A 24086-nucleotide genomic window follows, 5' to 3' on the forward strand; every position below is an offset into this window, starting at 1 on the left:
GAGGTCACCGTGGGCTCAGGCGCCGTAAGTGGCACGGGGGGGGGGGAACAGCAGTCGCCTTAGCTAAAAAAGCGTCTTGAAGACGCTCAAAGGCGCTTCTGTCCACCTCTTGCCCCCCTTCTGGCGCACTCTCACTACAGGGCTTCTTCGGGGCAGGAGGGCCCTCACCTGAGGGGCCCAGGAGACCAGTAGGTACTCCAGTATGGGCTTGCACAATTTTTGCTCACTCTTCCACGATGCGTGCTGAAAGGCGGTCCTCCATGGGACCCACCACTTCAGTGACGCAACGATAGATTGAACTATCCACTGCCTGGTAGAACTCCTCGTCATTTAAATAGAGGTGGAATCCCTCCTCATAGTAATCCCCCTGTTCCATGCTGTAATGGGAAAAGGGACGCAAGCGTGCGCTAAAACACTACCCACAAAGAAGATGTCAACAGATATAGGCAGGCCACAGGGACTGCAATGACAATTTTCGGGCCAAACACAGTAGGCAATAAGGGTGGCACCAAAACCCAAAGCGCGCCGACACTCCTCTATGGGACCGGGTCTCACCGCCCGACAGCGCGCTTTCCACACTTTTTTTTTTCAGCAAAGAAAACTCCCGGTGTCAAACCTACCTGCCGGTGGTTCATGCTGTAAAAAAACCACACTACGGACCCGAGGGGCGTCAACAAGCAATTTGTGGCCAAAATACAGACCCGGTAATCAGGCAAGGCTCTGTCGCTACTGGCACCTCAGCTCCTCCGAGTGAGGAGAGTGCGCCGAGGAGCCAGCGAGACGAACGAGCGCCCTCTAGCGGTCGTTTATGCACCGCAAGCAAAAGGTGGCCAAAGTCGCGTAAGAAGCGAAAACGCTCCGGCGACTACGGGGCTCTGAAAGGGAAAAAAAAAAAAACGACAGAGCCCTCAATCCCGCCCGCCCCTAAACAGCCAGCGAGAACCAACACAATCTATAAATGTAGGAAAAAAGATTGAGGCACTTAACTGGCTGCATGAGCAGCGAAGAAAGAGGAGGAAGAGTGATGAACTGATTATCTACACCTTATGGACATAGTGGAAGGACTATATTATGGACTGTTATATGGCAGACTCATGGGAGTTTTAGTTCTTCTGTGGATTTTCAATGTGTTTTTCTAAATGCTTCTTTGTTTGCATAGAACCATTAGTTGAAGCTTTTCTGAGGCTGCTGCGTTTTCATGTAATAATAAATAGCGAAGGAAGAAAAGCATAATCCGAGACACCGGTCCTGCCATAGAATCATGTGAACTCACTGGAGTTGCTTCATACTATTTGGTGGATATCGGAACTGTACAATATCTTGCCAATCAGGGGTGGGGAAGGAATGCAAAATACACCCCTTTTAGTTTTCGATGACCGTGGCCACTGCCCTCTCAATCCAAGCTATGCGGTGGCTTACCGTTGGGGTTGCATGATTGTAGGCAACTGTACAGGTCTTTTTACCCATTCTGTTCCTGCCTCTTCTCAGTAAGGTTTTGCTAACCGTGGTCCTTTGCCTTCATCACGTCAAGGACACATGAAGGACAAGTTAATTACCTTTGGTAACGCTTTATGCGGTAGAGACCTGATCAGGTCGCAGATTCCTTACCTTTGAACTTCCCAGGCGTCAGACTGGATCCGCAAGATTTATCTTGAGCAGCACCCCTGCGTGCTGGTAGGTGGTGTTGGTCAACTCCACATGATGTTGTCCCAGTCATCTGATGTTTGATAAAAATTCGAAAAAAATGACAGGGGGTAGCTTTCCAACGGATCTGTGCTGGTTGGCTCGGAAAGAAAAGAACTTACATCAGTGCACTGAGGCGGCGCCTATATAGATGACGCAGATGTCATGATGACTGAGCCAATGCCTATGACGTTACACAGAGGGGACGGACGCTGCCTACTGATGCGCAGGGGTACTGCTTAAGAAAAATCTCCTGGATCCAGTTTGATGCCTGGGAAGGTCAAAGGTAAGGAAACTGTGGCTAAATGTCTATCAGATGAATGTATGTTTGGGTTTTGGAATGGTAGGATCGCCTAAGACTATGTGCATGGCACATACTACAACAGTTCCTCTTGTGTAAGCTGGCTGTATTTATCTCAGACCTATCAGCCTGCACACAAGCCATTCCCATCCCCATCTATCATGGGCAGCTGAAGATCACTACTCCATTTACTTGGTTGGTAGTATTTTCCTGCCAAGTAAAATCCACCTCTCACCTATTTGCTTAGCTGCAGCTGTCACCATTAGCAATGAGTGCACCTATATAGCAGTATCGGAGCCAATCGCATTGCATCTAGAAACAGTCAGAAATAGATGGGTCAAAATCTTTGGCCTGCAACAAATTCTGCTGCTCCAAGATTGGTTTATTACAAGTACTTTAAACAAGACAGTCTGGTTGCCTCTAAATTCCTGTTTAATGCAGCAGACAGGTACAGGATCCATCAATCAATCAATCAGTTTGTTCACCCTTATATAGTTTTGACACTGAGGAGGACGGTACAACACTGTGGGAGAAAGACAAGACCAGAAGCAGAACTCTCCATTTAGAGAGGGCCTTAGTCTAGGGAGCATATGAGACACATTGGTGCTAGAACCTTTTGTTTTATATTGCATTTATACAGCACTTTATAGCAGATGAGGTGCTGAAGAAAATTTACGGGCAGGGAGCACACCATGAGACTGCGAAGAATGTTAGGACTAGTATAGTGCTTATTCGGTTTTGTCACTGCTAGTGTATGTATGGATGGATAGAAGTGTGTGGAAAAAGGTTTTGGAGTCGTGCATGGCAAAGACGTCTCACACCATATTGTAAACAAGCATGTAACTTCCCCTACATATCAGTGTAAGAGAAAAGTGTAGATAGATAGAGAGCTTACATGCCTGCATGAGTAGCTGCACTGTATCTGCCAGTATGAGCAGAGTTGTTGCACCAGAATACCAGAACACAGATGTCTCGGCAGACATAGACCCTCCAAGAGATATGAAGCTGCAACAGTGCAGTTCTTCCTGGAGGAATCAATAGCCGAGGAAAAACAGCATCACATTCTAGGAGCTGCAACACTGTTGCGCACATGTGCAAGCCTAAACAATAAACCAATTTCATTTTACGAATGGAGATTCACTGGCTGTTTGGAGATAGACCAGCCTCCATAATTATTTTTAGACGGTATGCTTCTCGGTTATTGACTCTTAAAGTCTGTCAGGACCTACTAACAAAAGACCAGCTTTTGTTTGGTCCTGTGACCCCGAGGTTTTGTCACTCTGCCAGAAAAACTTGACCATGACCCATGGAATACAAGAGACAGGCCCCTAAAGAATAAGGTACTCTTACACTATTGTATTAAGTACTGCCCAACTAGTAGATTTGTTTCTTTTAATAACTAAAATCAGTTTGAAGCAAAAGGCTGCACACCTAGTGTTCATTGTAAACAGTTTATTCTGAATTTGGGTGTGGTCCCTGGGTGTGTCCTCCAATCAGCTGACACAACCTATACTTTTAATAACTACAAATTGGGTCCGCTCCTAATGTGGCTGTTGAACTTTAGTGTCTGTCTCCGTAATAGCACACATTAGGGACCAGGTACACTTCTGCCTAAGCCACCAGATAACAGAGGGAGCACAAATGACTTGACTGGTAGTTTCCTAGCTGCTTGATTGCTCGATTTGAGGATTGCTTTTAGTGGGAGCAACATATTAACTACCATTCATACTGGTAAAGTGCATGTTCACCCTTGGGTTCTATTGCCAATGAAAAAAGGGATTTATTCTGGCCCTAGTTTTGGTATGGGGTTCAAGGGTGAACCAAGCGGAGATTTTGGTCCAAATGCCCTGCACCTGCATCCTCTGCACACATTTCCAATTACCTTTTAATTTCAGTCATTGCACAAGACTGAAGACCTGAGCCCTCAAAGATCCCAAATGGAATTCTTTCAGGACAATACTGACCATATTGCCAATGCTAGTAGAAATCTAGTCCCTTTAGCTAAGAAGCTATCCTAACGTTTGTAGTCTTAACTCCATAACTATGAACTACCTCACTTTTTGGACATACCAGTTTTGGCTTTTGCTTCTTCCCACCTGTTTAATGAAGTCATTTTCCTTTATAAAGATGACGATTTGACATGACTGAATATTACCTACTGTGCTGTATCCGGTCTTAGTTTTTAAGCCCTAAAACTCAATGTATGCTGTTGTTGCTCAACTTTACAAGCTCAAAAGGAGGCTCTTCAATAGCAACGATTACCAGTACACATAGGCTACTCTGCACAAAACTCACTAACTTGCTCAGTACCCTAAGAAGCCTCAAAATAATCAATCCTGTAGACAAGTTTATGCAGTGCGTGTCTAACAGCTGTGAACAAAAGAATGCAACGCATACCTCTTTAACTAACAGCTGTGAACAAAAGAATGAAACGCATACCTCTTTAACTAACAGCTGTGAACAAAAGAATGAAACGCATACCTCTTTAACTAACAGCTGTGAACAAAAGAATGAAACGCATACCTCTTTAACTAACAGCTGTGAACAAAAGAATGAAACGCATACCTCTTTAACTAACAGCTGTGAACAAAAGAATGAAACGCATACCTCTTTAATGAGCCAGGCCCTCATCTCACTCATTCACTTGCAACATCTACCTTTCACCCTTAAATAACAGTTACCACTGTCGCTTTGTAAAAAAACATGCTAAAGGGTGAGGCAAAACGTACAAAAAAAGGGCCAAGACCAGCAGTGTGTTGGGAAATAAAGTACTAACCTGATGATGGTTGATTTAAGAACATTAAGATGTTTCCAGGTCCAGCATTAGGGGATGGCTCTTTAAAAGTTGTACAAGTGAAATAGCTAAAGTAAGATTTGCATTTGAACTTGCCTCTTTGCCAGTGCCCTTTTCCTCTTCACCAATACCATCCTCATCAATGCCATGATCTTGTGTCTCCAGTTTCACCTCCAAGTTACATTGTTCGGCCCCAGCTTCATTGAGGAACCACAGGTCATCAGTGGTGTCTGAGACAACAGCAGTGTCTATATCCTAAAGACAGCAAACAAGAATCGGGTCTCAGATAAATCTGTTAAGTAATTAAGGCAAAAGCACTGGGCCACAGTCGTGGTAAATGCAGTTCAATCTTACACTGTGCCTGAGGCAGCCCCATCAGCATGGGAAGTAACATCAAAGGATCTCCCATTATCCAAATACACAGGAAGTGACAACTGAATTTCACATCATCCATGTTGACATTACTGGTTTCCCTGCCAAACCGGTCTTTATATTACCCATCAGTACAGGAAAAGACATTACAGAACTCTGCACTCCTCCCCCTCCCAGGACCTACTTAATGGCAGCAACAATTATGCACAGCTGGTGCGCCAAAAGCAAGCAGTCTGCGCCTGGAACGTGCCCAACGCCAGCAACCCAGGTCCGGTTACAGCCCACCAATACTCTGCAGCACTCATTAGGTCACTAGATCTTGGACGTTAATACCCTAGCTGCAGTTGTTCCTCACAACATGGTAAGAGCCTTCACCTGCACCCACCGCCGGTTTCCAGCAGCCACACTCCCACCCCCCATGCAAATACTAAACACCCTCAGCAGTCCTTTCAAAGACACAACAGCAAATCGCACGTCAACACCCACTCACATGCATGGTTCTCAACCTAGCCCCAGGACAACCTTGACAAGGACATTAACAACTGGATCAAGAACTGCACAGACTCCCTCCCACTCAAACTCAACAAGCAGGCCAGCTGGTTCACAGAAGACCTCAGAGACACCTAATGACATTTTAAACAGCTAGAAAAGAAATAGAAACCAGCCACTACTCCAAGAAACAAGCATTTGCAATGCAATAGGTCTCGCATTTGCAAAAATCTCAACTATTGGCATTGTAAATGACAATGCTTTTTATATATGCGTTTTGCAAACCTGCAAGAGGTGCTTAAACACACACTTTGTACATATAGTCGTTGCTTAGGAGAAGCTATGCTGGCAGTAACTACACCTCTTTCACTGCCAGCCTTGTTTCTCATAAGCAAGGACTATAAGTTTAAACAATATTTGAAACCAGCTGCTTCTAGGAAACGTGGCATTACAAGCAACCGCAAAGTACTCAAAGTCTAACAGATGAAAGGCTGAGGTCAGCCCTGTGCAGATTCAAACCACTCTCAGCCATACTCGGCATCTGGCATCTGTGTTGGCTTGCGCTGTTTCAAACCACTCTCAGACATACTCCGCATCTGACAGATTAAATGCTGGCTCGGCTTGTGCGGTTTCAAACCACTCTATATCCGACAGATGAAATGCTGGCTTGGCTTGTGCTGTTTTTAACCACTCAGCATCCGACTGAAACAGCACAGGCAGAGCCAGCATTTCATCTAACCACTCTCAGACATACTCCGCATCTGACAGATGAAATGCTGGCTCGGCTTGTGCTGTTTCAAACCTCTTAGCAGCAGATAAGGCAGAAATCTATACTATGCCGGAGTGCATAAGCCAGCAGAACTATAGTACCGGGCAACTTGGTTTATCAGTAACCACGTGTACATCATTGAAATACTATTTACAATGCTGCTATGTGAAGGCACAGGCGATATTCCTCTCGACACGCTGGGTCACGTGCAGGAGGAGCTCAAAACATCATTTCCACACAGGGCACGTCGCGATTCTCAGACGCATGTGCACAGTACTGTAATAAGAGCATTAAACACAATAAAAGCGGGCACAAGGGTGACATCATCTGGACTGTGTATGTATACCAGAGATCAGTCATGCATGCATGGGACATAGATACGTTCGGTGGGGCCAGCACGGGGCTGTGTCTTCTGGGCATGTATGTATTTTGTTATACGTCTGCCCTTGCACCAGAGTGCAGACTTCAGTGGTCGCCGCCTGACATGGACAGCAAAGCCATTGGCCAGCTGCCCCTGATGCCCAACAGGCCGGCAGGACCTCATTCACAGCCTCTCGGGGGAAAAAGATGACCTCTCCCGGCAAGGGTTGAATTGTTGAGCAACCGAATTACTGCCCTGCTCAGCTCTCGGAGCGGAGAAGTCATTTAAAACCAACAGAGTGCTGTGCAAAATTGATGCTCTGCTGCTGTCACTCAGGAAGCAGCAGCGGGGACGCAGGGAGTACATGCTGCTCGATTTGTTTTTATAGAAACTCAAAGGTCAACATTCTTGTTTTAATTTCAGCTGTCGCATCACAGTGCGGGGCAGAGGCTGCGGAAAGGCCCGAAAACTGCTTGAGGGGTTAGAAAGGCGCATTCCGAGGAGCCGTGTGCGCATGTAAGGACGCGTGGGCGGCACATACATATAAGATGATCCCTTAGACTGGAGCACTAGGGAACCGAGTGGGCGAGCCAACAAAGTAAATGGGGGAGCCAGGCCAAATGTCTAGCTGGGTTCTAAGTGCCCGTGCACGAGCGGAGTCATAACAAGGCGGAAGAGACGTGGTGAGACGACCTGCGTGTGCACAATCATATGTCCAGGCAGGCACGGCAAAGAGGAGTCCGGATGGACGGGGCCTAAAGGAGACAGGGAGGGAACACAAAAGCATTACTTTCAATGGAAAGCGAGGCTCAGTGGAGCTTCCACCCCACTGCCAAAGCAACCCGACAGAAAACCAATGACTATATCTCGCAAGGGAGCAACGCATACGCTGCAACGCAGGCGAGACCTAAAAAGCACTAGTGGACCGCATCAGAGTGTGATGTCTCTTATTTGTAGGAGATGGCGTCTAAGGAAGATCCAACAGCTGCAAGGAGATCTGCAAGAAAATCTTCTCGATCATTAAGGATTTTACTTGGACCTCAGCCACTGTCACCAACATCGCAGCTTCCCAACAACTCTGACAACCTATCCAACTTCTTCCACAGTCAAATCACAAACCTCTACAACAACTTCGCACACCAACCAAACTCTAGACAACTCTTTGCTAACCTACCCACCATCAACTGAGACTTCCACCAGACTGCAGTTGTGTCGTTTCTGGTGAGAGTTGCCCATTCAATCATTCCGGCTAATTCACTTGGGCCCCAACTGACCCATGCACCCACCACATCTACAACCTGGGAACATCACCAATCAGCACCACCCTGACCCACATACTCAACACCTCCATCAAGCCACTTTTCCCTGGTGAATGGAAATATGGAGATGTCAATACTCTTTCAAGAAGCCCACAGCTGACTTGAATTATCGGAGCAACTTCCGACCCATCTCCTTGCTTCCCTAACCAGCCAAAGTGATTGAGAAGGCCATCAAGAAGCAACCCAGATCAAACTTCACCATCTTCTAGACAACACTCAGTCAGGATTCCTAAAGAATCACAGCACCGAAACAGCACTTATTGCAGCTACTGATGATATTTGAATGATCCTGGACAGAGGAAAAACAGCTGCCCTCATTCTGCCGGACCTCTGTTCCACACAGTCTCCAACACCCTCATAAAACTCCACGAAATTGGCAAACAAGGATCCGCTCTCAAAATATCTGTTCTTCATGGAAGAACCCAAAGGGTGAGGCGGCCATCATTTTATTTATTTATTTATTTATGGGCTTATATAGCGCTATGAATAAACTCCCAAGGGAGTATCTCCGCGCTGTAACTGACCGGTGCAAAACTGAAAAAGGGAGCGCATAGTTAAAAGTGCTGTAAACAAGGAACACTTTAAAATGAACCAAACAAAAACGTTTTTAAATGTTTTCTAAAATTGACAGTGGTCATTACATTGCCTTAGTGACAACGGAAGTGAGTTCCACAATTTGGGACCCACAACAGATAATGCTCTTCCACCCAACCTGGTTTTCGTGATCTTGGGAACATTTAGTAGCAATTGGTCACTAGATCTAAGGGCACGGATGGGAACATAAGGAATAAATTTGTTCGCCAAATCCCGCCCGCCCCTAAACAGCCAGCGAGAACCAACACAATCTATAAATGTAGGAAAAAAGATTGAGGCACTTAACTGGCTGCATGAGCAGCGAAGAAAGAGGAGGAAGAGTGATGAACTGATTATCTACACCTTATGGACATAGTGGAAGGACTATATTATGGACTGTTATATGGCAGACTCATGGGAGTTTTAGTTCTTCTGTGGATTTTCAATGTGTTTTTCTAAATGCTTCTTTGTTTGCATAGAACCATTAGTTGAAGCTTTTCTGAGGCTGCTGCGTTTTCATGTAATAATAAATAGCGAAGGAAGAAAAGCATAATCCGAGACACCGGTCCTGCCATAGAATCATGTGAACTCACTGGAGTTGCTTCATACTATTTGGTGGATATCGGAACTGTACAATATCTTGCCAATCAGGGGTGGGGAAGGAATGCAAAATACACCCCTTTTAGTTTTCGATGACCGTGGCCACTGCCCTCTCAATCCAAGCTATGCGGTGGCTTACCGTTGGGGTTGCATGATTGTAGGCAACTGTACAGGTCTTTTTACCCATTCTGTTCCTGCCTCTTCTCAGTAAGGTTTTGCTAACCGTGGTCCTTTGCCTTCATCACGTCAAGGACACATGAAGGACAAGTTAATTACCTTTGGTAACGCTTTATGCGGTAGAGACCTGATCAGGTCGCAGATTCCTTACCTTTGAACTTCCCAGGCGTCAGACTGGATCCGCAAGATTTATCTTGAGCAGCACCCCTGCGTGCTGGTAGGTGGTGTTGGTCAACTCCACATGATGTTGTCCCAGTCATCTGATGTTTGATAAAAATTCGAAAAAAATGACAGGGGGTAGCTTTCCAACGGATCTGTGCTGGTTGGCTCGGAAAGAAAAGAACTTACATCAGTGCACTGAGGCGGCGCCTATATAGATGACGCAGATGTCATGATGACTGAGCCAATGCCTATGACGTTACACAGAGGGGACGGACGCTGCCTACTGATGCGCAGGGGTACTGCTTAAGAAAAATCTCCTGGATCCAGTTTGATGCCTGGGAAGGTCAAAGGTAAGGAAACTGTGGCTAAATGTCTATCAGATGAATGTATGTTTGGGTTTTGGAATGGTAGGATCGCCTAAGACTATGTGCATGGCACATACTACAACAGTTCCTCTTGTGTAAGCTGGCTGTATTTATCTCAGACCTATCAGCCTGCACACAAGCCATTCCCATCCCCATCTATCATGGGCAGCTGAAGATCACTACTCCATTTACTTGGTTGGTAGTATTTTCCTGCCAAGTAAAATCCACCTCTCACCTATTTGCTTAGCTGCAGCTGTCACCATTAGCAATGAGTGCACCTATATAGCAGTATCGGAGCCAATCGCATTGCATCTAGAAACAGTCAGAAATAGATGGGTCAAAATCTTTGGCCTGCAACAAATTCTGCTGCTCCAAGATTGGTTTATTACAAGTACTTTAAACAAGACAGTCTGGTTGCCTCTAAATTCCTGTTTAATGCAGCAGACAGGTACAGGATCCATCAATCAATCAATCAGTTTGTTCACCCTTATATAGTTTTGACACTGAGGAGGACGGTACAACACTGTGGGAGAAAGACAAGACCAGAAGCAGAACTCTCCATTTAGAGAGGGCCTTAGTCTAGGGAGCATATGAGACACATTGGTGCTAGAACCTTTTGTTTTATATTGCATTTATATAGCACTTTATAGCAGATGAGGTGCTGAAGAAAATTTACGGGCAGGGAGCACACCATGAGACTGCGAAGAATGTTAGGACTAGTATAGTGCTTATTCGGTTTTGTCACTGCTAGTGTATGTATGGATGGATAGAAGTGTGTGGAAAAAGGTTTTGGAGTCGTGCATGGCAAAGACGTCTCACACCATATTGTAAACAAGCATGTAACTTCCCCTACATATCAGTGTAAGAGAAAAGTGTAGATAGATAGAGAGCTTACATGCCTGCATGAGTAGCTGCACTGTATCTGCCAGTATGAGCAGAGTTGTTGCACCAGAATACCAGAACACAGATGTCTCGGCAGACATAGACCCTCCAAGAGATATGAAGCTGCAACAGTGCAGTTCTTCCTGGAGGAATCAATAGCCGAGGAAAAACAGCATCACATTCTAGGAGCTGCAACACTGTTGCGCACATGTGCAAGCCTAAACAATAAACCAATTTCATTTTACGAATGGAGATTCACTGGCTGTTTGGAGATAGACCAGCCTCCATAATTATTTTTAGACGGTATGCTTCTCGGTTATTGACTCTTAAAGTCTGTCAGGACCTACTAACAAAAGACCAGCTTTTGTTTGGTCCTGTGACCCCGAGGTTTTGTCACTCTGCCAGAAAAACTTGACCATGACCCATGGAATACAAGAGACAGGCCCCTAAAGAATAAGGTACTCTTACACTATTGTATTAAGTACTGCCCAACTAGTAGATTTGTTTCTTTTAATAACTAAAATCAGTTTGAAGCAAAAGGCTGCACACCTAGTGTTCATTGTAAACAGTTTATTCTGAATTTGGGTGTGGTCCCTGGGTGTGTCCTCCAATCAGCTGACACAACCTATACTTTTAATAACTACAAATTGGGTCCGCTCCTAATGTGGCTGTTGAACTTTAGTGTCTGTCTCCGTAATAGCACACATTAGGGACCAGGTACACTTCTGCCTAAGCCACCAGATAACAGAGGGAGCACAAATGACTTGACTGGTAGTTTCCTAGCTGCTTGATTGCTCGATTTGAGGATTGCTTTTAGTGGGAGCAACATATTAACTACCATTCATACTGGTAAAGTGCATGTTCACCCTTGGGTTCTATTGCCAATGAAAAAAGGGATTTATTCTGGCCCTAGTTTTGGTATGGGGTTCAAGGGTGAACCAAGCGGAGATTTTGGTCCAAATGCCCTGCACCTGCATCCTCTGCACACATTTCCAATTACCTTTTAATTTCAGTCATTGCACAAGACTGAAGACCTGAGCCCTCAAAGATCCCAAATGGAATTCTTTCAGGACAATACTGACCATATTGCCAATGCTAGTAGAAATCTAGTCCCTTTAGCTAAGAAGCTATCCTAACGTTTGTAGTCTTAACTCCATAACTATGAACTACCTCACTTTTTGGACATACCAGTTTTGGCTTTTGCTTCTTCCCACCTGTTTAATGAAGTCATTTTCCTTTATAAAGATGACGATTTGACATGACTGAATATTACCTACTGTGCTGTATCCGGTCTTAGTTTTTAAGCCCTAAAACTCAATGTATGCTGTTGTTGCTCAACTTTACAAGCTCAAAAGGAGGCTCTTCAATAGCAACGATTACCAGTACACATAGGCTACTCTGCACAAAACTCACTAACTTGCTCAGTACCCTAAGAAGCCTCAAAATAATCAATCCTGTAGACAAGTTTATGCAGTGCGTGTCTAACAGCTGTGAACAAAAGAATGCAACGCATACCTCTTTAACTAACAGCTGTGAACAAAAGAATGAAACGCATACCTCTTTAACTAACAGCTGTGAACAAAAGAATGAAACGCATACCTCTTTAACTAACAGCTGTGAACAAAAGAATGAAACGCATACCTCTTTAACTAACAGCTGTGAACAAAAGAATGAAACGCATACCTCTTTAATGAGCCAGGCCCTCATCTCACTCATTCACTTGCAACATCTACCTTTCACCCTTAAATAACAGTTACCACTGTCGCTTTGTAAAAAAACATGCTAAAGGGTGAGGCAAAACGTACAAAAAAAGGGCCAAGACCAGCAGTGTGTTGGGAAATAAAGTACTAACCTGATGATGGTTGATTTAAGAACATTAAGATGTTTCCAGGTCCAGCATTAGGGGATGGCTCTTTAAAAGTTGTACAAGTGAAATAGCTAAAGTAAGATTTGCATTTGAACTTGCCTCTTTGCCAGTGCCCTTTTCCTCTTCACCAATACCATCCTCATCAATGCCATGATCTTGTGTCTCCAGTTTCACCTCCAAGTTACATTGTTCGGCCCCAGCTTCATTGAGGAACCACAGGTCATCAGTGGTGTCTGAGACAACAGCAGTGTCTATATCCTAAAGACAGCAAACAAGAATCGGGTCTCAGATAAATCTGTTAAGTAATTAAGGCAAAAGCACTGGGCCACAGTCGTGGTAAATGCAGTTCAATCTTACACTGTGCCTGAGGCAGCCCCATCAGCATGGGAAGTAACATCAAAGGATCTCCCATTATCCAAATACACAGGAAGTGACAACTGAATTTCACATCATCCATGTTGACATTACTGGTTTCCCTGCCAAACCGGTCTTTATATTACCCATCAGTACAGGAAAAGACATTACAGAACTCTGCACTCCTCCCCCTCCCAGGACCTACTTAATGGCAGCAACAATTATGCACAGCTGGTGCGCCAAAAGCAAGCAGTCTGCGCCTGGAACGTGCCCAACGCCAGCAACCCAGGTCCGGTTACAGCCCACCAATACTCTGCAGCACTCATTAGGTCACTAGATCTTGGACGTTAATACCCTAGCTGCAGTTGTTCCTCACAACATGGTAAGAGCCTTCACCTGCACCCACCGCCGGTTTCCAGCAGCCACACTCCCACCCCCCATGCAAATACTAAACACCCTCAGCAGTCCTTTCAAAGACACAACAGCAAATCGCACGTCAACACCCACTCACATGCATGGTTCTCAACCTAGCCCCAGGACAACCTTGACAAGGACATTAACAACTGGATCAAGAACTGCACAGACTCCCTCCCACTCAAACTCAACAAGCAGGCCAGCTGGTTCACAGAAGACCTCAGAGACACCTAATGACATTTTAAACAGCTAGAAAAGAAATAGAAACCAGCCACTACTCCAAGAAACAAGCATTTGCAATGCAATAGGTCTCGCATTTGCAAAAATCTCAACTATTGGCATTGTAAATGACAATGCTTTTTATATATGCGTTTTGCAAACCTGCAAGAGGTGCTTAAACACACACTTTGTACATATAGTCGTTGCTTAGGAGAAGCTATGCTGGCAGTAACTACACCTCTTTCACTGCCAGCCTTGTTTCTCATAAGCAAGGACTATAAGTTTAAACAATATTTGAAACCAGCTGCTTCTAGGAAACGTGGCATTACAAGCAACCGCAAAGTACTCAAAGTCTAACAGATGAAAGGCTGAGGTCAGCCCTGTGCAGATTCAAACCACTCTCAGCCATACTCGGCATCTGGCATCTGTGTTGGCTTGCGCTGTTTCAAACCACTCTCAGACATACTCCGCATCTGACAGATTAAATGCTGGCTCGGCTTGTGCGGTTTCAAACCACTCTATATCCGACAGATGAAATGCTGGCTTGGCTTGTGCTGTTTTTAACCACTCAGCATCCGACTGAAACAGCACAGGCAGAGCCAGCATTTCATCTAACCACTCTCAGACATACTCCGCATCTGACAGATGAAATGCTGGCTCGGCTTGTGCTGTTTCAAACCTCTTAGCAGCAGATAAGGCAGAAATCTATACTATGCCGGAGTGCATAAGCCAGCAGAACTATAGTACCGGGCAACTTGGTTTATCAGTAACCACGTGTACATCATTGAAATACTATTTACAATGCTGCTATGTGAAGGCACAGGCGATATTCCTCTCGACACGCTGGGTCACGTGCAGGAGGAGCTCAAAACATCATTTCCACACAGGGCACGTCGCGATTCTCAGACGCATGTGCACAGTACTGTAATAAGAGCATTAAACACAATAAAAGCGGGCACAAGGGTGACATCATCTGGACTGTGTATGTATACCAGAGATCAGTCATGCATGCATGGGACATAGATACGTTCGGTGGGGCCAGCACGGGGCTGTGTCTTCTGGGCATGTATGTATTTTGTTATACGTCTGCCCTTGCACCAGAGTGCAGACTTCAGTGGTCGCCGCCTGACATGGACAGCAAAGCCATTGGCCAGCTGCCCCTGATGCCCAACAGGCCGGCAGGACCTCATTCACAGCCTCTCGGGGGAAAAAGATGACCTCTCCCGGCAAGGGTTGAATTGTTGAGCAACCGAATTACTGCCCTGCTCAGCTCTCGGAGCGGAGAAGTCATTTAAAACCAACAGAGTGCTGTGCAAAATTGATGCTCTGCTGCTGTCACTCAGGAAGCAGCAGCGGGGACGCAGGGAGTACATGCTGCTCGATTTGTTTTTATAGAAACTCAAAGGTCAACATTCTTGTTTTAATTTCAGCTGTCGCATCACAGTGCGGGGCAGAGGCTGCGGAAAGGCCCGAAAACTGCTTGAGGGGTTAGAAAGGCGCATTCCGAGGAGCCGTGTGCGCATGTAAGGACGCGTGGGCGGCACATACATATAAGATGATCCCTTAGACTGGAGCACTAGGGAACCGAGTGGGCGAGCCAACAAAGTAAATGGGGGAGCCAGGCCAAATGTCTAGCTGGGTTCTAAGTGCCCGTGCACGAGCGGAGTCATAACAAGGCGGAAGAGACGTGGTGAGACGACCTGCGTGTGCACAATCATATGTCCAGGCAGGCACGGCAAAGAGGAGTCCGGATGGACGGGGCCTAAAGGAGACAGGGAGGGAACACAAAAGCATTACTTTCAATGGAAAGCGAGGCTCAGTGGAGCTTCCACCCCACTGCCAAAGCAACCCGACAGAAAACCAATGACTATATCTCGCAAGGGAGCAACGCATACGCTGCAACGCAGGCGAGACCTAAAAAGCACTAGTGGACCGCATCAGAGTGTGATGTCTCTTATTTGTAGGAGATGGCGTCTAAGGAAGATCCAACAGCTGCAAGGAGATCTGCAAGAAAATCTTCTCGATCATTAAGGATTTTACTTGGACCTCAGCCACTGTCACCAACATCGCAGCTTCCCAACAACTCTGACAACCTATCCAACTTCTTCCACAGTCAAATCACAAACCTCTACAACAACTTCGCACACCAACCAAACTCTAGACAACTCTTTGCTAACCTACCCACCATCAACTGAGACTTCCACCAGACTGCAGTTGTGTCGTTTCTGGTGAGAGTTGCCCATTCAATCATTCCGGCTAATTCACTTGGGCCCCAACTGACCCATGCACCCACCACATCTACAACCTGGGAACATCACCAATCAGCACCACCCTGACCCACATACTCAACACCTCCATCAAGCCACTTTTCCCTGGTGAATGGAAATATGGAGATGTCAATACTCTTTCAAGAAGCCCACAGCTGACTTGAATTATCGGAGCAACTTCCGACCCATCTCCTTGCTTCCCTAACCAGCCAAAGTGATTGAGAAGGCCATCAAGAAGCAACCCAGATCAAACTTCACCATCTTCTAGACAACACTCAGTCAGGATTCCTAAAGAATCACAGCACCGAAACAGCACTTATTGCAGCTACTGATGATATTTGAATGATCCTGGACAGAGGAAAAACAGCTGCCCTCATTCTGCCGGACCTCTGTTCCACACAGTCTCCAACACCCTCATAAAACTCCACGAAATTGGCAAACAAGGATCCGCTCTCAAAATATCTGTTCTTCATGGAAGAACCCAAAGGGTGAGGCGGCCATCATTTTATTTATTTATTTATTTATGGGCTTATATAGCGCTATGAATAAACTCCCAAGGGAGTATCTCCGCGCTGTAACTGACCGGTGCAAAACTGAAAAAGGGAGCGCATAGTTAAAAGTGCTGTAAACAAGGAACACTTTAAAATGAACCAAACAAAAACGTTTTTAAATGTTTTCTAAAATTGACAGTGGTCATTACATTGCCTTAGTGACAACGGAAGTGAGTTCCACAATTTGGGACCCACAACAGATAATGCTCTTCCACCCAACCTGGTTTTCGTGATCTTGGGAACATTTAGTAGCAATTGGTCACTAGATCTAAGGGCACGGATGGGAACATAAGGAATAAATTTGTTCGCCAAATACTCAGGTCCCAATTGGTTGAGGCCCCTGTGTATAGTACAACATGTTTTAAACTTCACTCGTTGACGTATAGGCAACCAGTGAAGCTCATGAAGTAACGGTCTGGAGGGGGATCTAGGGGGTGCATTTAACACCAGCCTAGCTGCCGTGTTTTGCACCACCTGCAAACGGTCCAAAACCTCCTCGTTTGCACCTGCCAGAAGGCCGTTACAATAGTCAAGCCGACTAATGATCAGAGCCTGAACCAGAGTTTTCCTATGAGAATCAGGGAGGAAAGGGAAGATTTTACGAAGGAGGCCAATCACATGAAAGCACGCTCCTACAGTGATGTTAACATTTTGCTTCATGGTTAGCTCTGGTTCAAGTCTGACACCCAAGTTCTTGACCATAGTTTTTGGCACAGGGACCGGCCCCAATTCAGAGGGCCACCATTCAGGGGACCATTGAATCCTGGCTTCACCAAAGAGCATCACCTCGGTCTTTCCAACATTGCGTTGTAAAAAGTTGGATGACATCCACCTTGCAACTGCCTTCATCCCATCGGAAAAAGAATGTAAAATATCCGGGTTGAGAGTTTTAAAAGGGAAGAGCAGTTGCGTATCGTCTGCGTAGGACACTGGACAGAAACCAAAAGCTCTAGTAACATCTGCCAAGGGGGCCACATAGGTGTTAAATAGCGTTGGGCTCAGACATGAGCCCTGTGGAACCCCCTTGGAAATGCTAACTTCCTCCGATTTAAAGTCACCCATGGTGACAGATTGGGTGCGGTTGGAGAGAAAGCTTCTGATCCAGTCCAGTGCCCTTCCGCCGATTCCACTCGCAGACAGTCGTTCGATCAAGATGGTGTGGGAAATCGTATCGAACGCTGCCGATAGATCCAGTAACACCAGGACAACAGAATAGCCTCTGTCCTGGTATAACCGTAGATCGTCAGTTACCGACATTAAAGCTGTTTCAGTACTAAATTTAGGTCTGAAACCTGACTGCGAGGGATCGAGACTACCAGAATGTTCTAGGTAGGTAGATAGGTGCTTATTGGTGTGCTTTTCGATGATTTTCCCTAAGAAAGGTAGAAGGGAAATAGGCCTCAAGTTGGACATGTTAGACCAAGGAATAGATGTATTCTTCCTAATAGGTCTAACTAGGGCTTTTTTCCAGGCCAATGGGACCACTCCAGATGCAAGTGATAGGTTTACCAGTCTCTGCACATCAGGACCTAGTAAACTCCCCAGCGGAGTTCACATTCACATCAGAGACCAAGAAAATGATATGCCGACTCCCACAAGGATTGTCCCTCAGCCCCACCCTTTTTAACATGTACATGACCCTAGTCCTGAACATCAACCTATTACAAGACATGCCAACCAGGTCCCCTGTGCCAGTGCTTCTTCCTTAAAACTGTTCCACAATTGGCCCTTCAGGCCCCCCTCAAGTCCCTTGTAAATGGCAACTGAGTACCTAGGGCATTTGGGACTGAAGAGGGTCCCCTAGAAACCCCCTCACCTAGGCCATGCAGACTGCCACTGAAGCATGCATGCCATGGTGCAACCAAAATGACAAAGTCGAAAAGGCACACTAGCTGTGTGCCATGCCAACTAGAACTTCCTATGGTATAGGTAAGCCCCTCCTCTAGCAGGCTTTACAGTCCTAAGGCAGGGTGCACTATATCACATGTGTGGACATACCTGCTTGAGCAGATATGGACGTACAATATTTAAATCTATTCTCAGATATTGTACGTGCCAGGGAAGCCATATAGAGTACATGGGCTGGAAACCCCACAACTCGAGTTCCACAGCACCATGATGGCTTCTCTGAACACAGGAGTGTTTGGTACAAAACTACTCTCAATAAACCCACACTGATGCCAGTGTGTGTTTTGACTCATGTACTCAATAGGGCAACTCAGAGGTGCCCCCTGAAAACTTACCAACCCCGGTGTGGTCACAGACTGTCTTTAGGCAGCCTGCGACCACCAGACATGTTTCTGGACCCCTGCGTCGAGAGCCCCACTCTCTGGCACCAGACACAGAGAACATCCTGGGCGGGGGTGTCACACCTCGTCCCCCAGGATGAGCACAGCGCTCAAGACGGAAGCTTCAAAGGCCTGTGCCTCTGTAATGCGATCCAAAGTCTATGCTGCTACAGAGAATGCAAGCCCCTGGTCTAGATCCCGACTTTGGGTGGGGGAAAAAAAGGAAGAATAGGAGGTGTGCTCACTTCTGCCAACTCCACCCCTGAGGTGTAGGAGGCGAAGCACATCTTTCAGTCCCCGCCATCTTGAAGATAGTGGGACTCCTCCAATCAGGGATAGGTCTATGCCCCCTCCCACAGGAGGTGGCCATTTGCCCAGTCATTCCCTTAAAACCCCCCTAAATCTAGTATTTAGGTGGCTACCCCAGACCCTGAAACTAGTTCCTGTTGACCTAAGAAGAAGGATGAAAAAAGACGCTGAGCAGAGAAGACTATTAACACCCACTGACTTGGCCCAAGCCCTACCGTCCTGTCTCCAGCCCTCGAAGATCCTGCAAAGAAACAATGCTGTCATGTAGTCAGTGACCTCTGCAAACCCTAAGAGGGCTGCCCTGCCTTCGATGAAGCCCAGAACTCTTGCGGACAGTGGCTCTCTACAAGAAAGCAACTAAGAAGCATTCGCGATTCAACAGGTCTCGCATTAGTCAGAGTTGGAGCTATTGGCATTGTAAATTACAATGTCTTATCTATATGTTTCGGTTTGGAGTGTAGTGGATTTATAAACAGAGACCTAGCTGCAGCACTGTTTAGAGGACTAAGAATGAGAAATTACGACCATGACCAGAGACGCAGCTGTAGCACTGTCTTGAGGACTTAGAATGAGGAATTACCGATGAGATCAGAGAAGCAGCTGCACCACTACCTATAGGAGTAAGAATGAGTAATTACCCAAGGGACTAGAAAAGCAGCTGCCGCACTGTGTAGAGGACTAAAAATGATGAATTACCACTGGGACCAGAGCAACAGCTAGTAGCACTCTCTAGAGGACGAACTTCGAATGAGAAATTACCACGGGGACAAGAGAAGCAGCTAGAAGCAGTGTTGAGAGGACTATGAATGAGGAATTACAACTGGGACCAGACACACAGATGCAGCACATCAGAAAGACGTTCTAGAAAAACAGAACGCCAAAAGAAACCAACAAAAAAACACAAATGTAATTATCTTAGTCTACAAGAGTACACATTACGCCTGTGCAGTCCTGGTTTATGTTGATACCTTAAGGCACTTCAACCTCTATCTCTCCTCCCTCCCCTCTCAAAGTGGGGGGGCCGCAGAAGATGCTGCTCCCTTCCAACAGCACCATCTACTGTGGCCACCCCTCCCCCAGGTACTATCTGCTCACCTCCCTTTACCCCTGCAAAAGCATTGCACCTTGTAGGACAGCTTCAAAGGGAGGGAACCAAAGCTGAAACATAAAAAACACACACACCAAAGCTAAAACAAAAAACAAACAAAAAAAAATACAATTAGACCCCCCCCCCCCCCACCCACACATCCCCCCACCTCCAAGGTACTATTGGCTCACCTCCCTTTACCCCTGCAAGAGCACTGTATAGGATAGCTTCAAACGGGAGCGTACCGACGCTAAAAGAAATAAAAACATGTACACGCAGCTGCAACCCTGAAAAAGTCAGCAGCACCTTTCCTATACCCAAGACGTTAAAGGGACAGGTGTCATTCAGCCGAGAAATGGGGATAAAAAGTGTTGCAAGGGAAGGGAGATTGTGTAAAAACAAAAAACTAATATATAACCAGGGAGGGGGAAGCAGGCGGCAGAATTTTTTGTACAATTCACAATCTGGTAGGTTGAGTCCCAGCTGAGGAGTCGAACGGTACTCCAGGTCAGTGCTGGCAGGATTCAGTCCGTGGTTTGTAGGTCTCTCCTCCGTAGACAGCGAAGGCTTCCTGTGAAAAAATACAGCATTGTGGTGAACTGGAATGAATATGCTACTTACCAGTATGCATCTGTTCTTGGCATGTAGGGCTGCTAACATTCATATCTTAGCATTAGATCGCCACCTAGTGTTGGGTCCGGATGATCGCACATTGTTGTCCTGGAAGAGTCTTCGAAGTATCCTGAGATGGGTGGCTCCTCCCCTGGACTACAGTGCGCATGGGCATCGGCTCCATCCCCAGATTGTTTTTCGCCATTGTGGCAGAGGATGGAGTGAAAAGTGTAAAGGATGTCCATGCTAATGATTGAATACAATAGTATATCTGCAGCTGCGACAGGCACCGGGGAGGAGGGTGGGCGATATGAATGTTAGCAGCCCTACATGCCAAGAACAGATGCATACTGGTAAGTAGCATATTCAGTTCGAGGCATGTGGGCTGCTAAATTCATATCTTAGCATAGAATACATAGCAGTCCCTCCATCAGCGGCGGTTGCCCGTGCCAGCTGCAGAAACCTGAAAAAGTGTCTTGAGAACAGCCTGTCCTACAGCCGCTTGCTGTTTGGAATGTACATCAACACAGTAGTGTTTTGTAAAGGTATGTGGTGTAATCCACGTGGCTGCTCTGCAAATGTCCTCTAGAGGAATGTTTCCAAGGAAAGCCATGGATGCCCCCAACTTGCGCGTGGAGTGTGCCTTTGGGGGTATTGTTAAAGTGCGCTTGGCTTTATGATAACAGATTTGAATGCACTTAACAATCCATCTGGCTATTCCTGCTTTGGAAATTGGGTTGCCTTTGTGTTGTGGTGAGAAGGCAACAAAGAGTTGTTTTGTCTTCCTAAAGTGTTGTGTCCTGTCTATGTAGTACATCAATGCCCTCCGTACGTCTAACGTATGGAGCATCCTTTCCGCCACTGTTTGTGGGTTCTGGAAGAATGCAGGCAAATCGATAGTTTGGTTGAGATGAAAATGTGACACCACCTTTGGAAGGAATTTGGGGTTAGTACGTAGTACTACCCTATTTGGATGAATCTGGATGAATGGCTCTTGTATCGTGAGTGCTTGCAACTCACTTACGCGTCTTAGTGACGTAATGGCAATTAGGAAAGCAACTTTCCACGTTAGGAATTGCAGTTCGCACGAGTGCATTGGCTCAAACGGTGGTCCCATCAGTCTGGTGAGGACCACATTGAGGTTCCACACGGGAGCTGGCGGTGTTCTTGGGGGAATGACTCGTTTCAGGCCTTCAAGGAACGCTTTAATGGCAGGCACCTTGAAGACTGAGAGATGCTGCCTATTTTGAAGGTAAGCTGCGATGGCGGATAGATGTATCCGAATAGAAGTGAACGCTAGTTTGCACTTATAAAGGTGTAACAGATAGCAAATGATGTTAGGGATAGATGCATCTAGCGGGTTTATGCCATTGTCTGCACAGTAGATGACAAAACGCTTCCATTTTGCGGCATAGCATGCTCTGGTTGACGGCTTCCTCGCCTCCTTGATGATGTTCATGCATTCAGGAGGTAGGTTTAGGTATCCAAACTCTAAGACTTCAGGAGCCAGATCGCTAGGTTGAGCTGTTGCGGATCTGGATGCTGAATTTCTCCATGGTTCTGCGTCAGAAGTCTGGGCGTGAGGCGCAGTCTTTGATGCGGGACCACTGAGAGTTCGAGGAACGTGGTGTACCATGCTTGGCGCGCCCACGTTGGAGCAACTAGGATGAGTGTCATGGAGTGTTGCCGTAGTTTCCTCGCCACCAGTGGTATCAGGGGTGTCGGGGGAAAAGCGTAAGCAAATTTGCCTGACCAGTTCATCCATATCGCATTGCCCTGCGATTGGGGGTGTGGGAACCTGGCGGCGAAGCTTTGGCATTTTGCGTTCTCCCTTGTGGCGAACAGGTCTATGTCTGGACGCCCCCACCTTTGGAAGTACGGCTGGAGTACCGATGGATGTATCTCCCACTCGTGCATTTGATGACTGTATCTGCTGAGCAGATCCGCCATCTGATTGTCCTTCCCCGGGAGGTGTTCTGCCATGAGGAAGATGTTCCTCTGAATGGCCCACTTCCACATGCTCTGAGCCAGGTGAGACAGCTGTGGTGAGTGGGTGCCCCCCTGTTTTTGGATGTAGTACATCGCGGTCATGTTGTCCGTCCGGACTAACACCACCTTGTTGCAGAGATGTACAATGAAGGACTTGAGTGCCATGAAGATCGCCATCAGTTCTAGATAGTTGATGTGCATCTTCTGTTGCTGCGTCGTCCATAGTCCCTGCACTGTGTAAGTGAGCAGGTGTGCTCCCCATCCCTGGAGAGATGCGTCCGTTGTCAGGATAACCTGTGGCACTGGCTCCTGGAACAGTCGGCCCTTGCAAAGGTTGTGTGGAGTCCACCAATGCAGAGAGTTGTATGCCCGACTGGTAACCAACACTAGGTCTGTTAATTGTCCCTGAGCCTGTGTCCACTGATTTGCTAAGCACTCCTGGAGCGGGCGCATATGCAACCGTGCGTGAGGGACTATGAAGATGCAGGAGGCCATCATGCCTATCAACTGCATGAACACTCTTGCTGGAAGTGAGTGTCCCGGTCTGAACTTCTGGATTAAAGACTGTATGCCGTCTATCCTGACCTGGTTTGGTTGTGCCGAGGCCGTCAGGGTATTGATTGTCGCACCCAGAAACTGCCGGACGTGTGCCGGCTGAAGGTGTGACTTCGGGTAATTCAACGAGAAACCCAGGTCGTGAAGGAGGTGAATGGTAGTCGACATGTCCGCGGCGCACTGCTGTTCCGACCTGGCTTGAACGAGCCAGTCGTCGAGGTAGGGGTAGACATGGATGTTCTGCCTCCTGAGGTGCGCCGCTACGGTCGCCAGACACTTGGTAAAGACCCTTGGGGCAGTTGTGACTCCGAAGGGTAGGACTTTGAACTGATAATGCGTGCCCTGGATAGTGAACCTGAGGTACTTTCTGTGGGACGGATGTAGCGGAATGTGGAAATAAGCATCCTTGAGATCCAAGGTTGCTAAGAAGTCTCCTTTGTTTAACATAGGAAGAATCTGTTGCAGTGTAAGCATGTGGAAATGCTCTGACAGTATGTACAGATTGAGGGGACGGAGATCCAGAATCGGTCTGAGAGATCCGTCCTTCTTTGGAATGAGGAAGTACAGGGAATAAACCCCTGTGCCTTCCTCCCCCACTGGCACGAGCTCGATTGCCCCTTTTTGCAGCATCACCAACACTTCCTGCTGCAATAAGTGCAAGTGCTCTGCGGACATAGGTCTTTGCCTTGGTGGAATGTTGGGTGGAGTGGATTTCAACTCTAGACAA

At 46.6% G+C, this 24086-nt stretch overlaps 1 protein-coding gene across 3 annotated transcripts in view; it reads right to left on the minus strand.

Annotated features, from left to right (window-relative positions):
• Positions 1-24086, minus strand: part of MDM4 (MDM4 regulator of p53) — a 417739-nt gene that overhangs the window by 103304 nt on the left and 290349 nt on the right. For all 3 annotated transcript variants that reach the window (XM_086923458.1, XM_086923459.1, XM_086923457.1), the window contains one exon: positions 12814-12972. In XM_086923458.1, coding sequence (XP_086779584.1) covers positions 12814-12972 — 159 coding nt within the window. The remainder of the gene's footprint in view (positions 1-12813; positions 12973-24086) is intronic.

The sequence above is a fragment of the Lissotriton vulgaris genome, chromosome 5 (assembly GCF_964263255.1).
Source record: "Lissotriton vulgaris chromosome 5, aLisVul1.2, whole genome shotgun sequence".
In the NCBI taxonomy this organism is placed as follows: Eukaryota; Metazoa; Chordata; class Amphibia; order Caudata; family Salamandridae; genus Lissotriton; species Lissotriton vulgaris.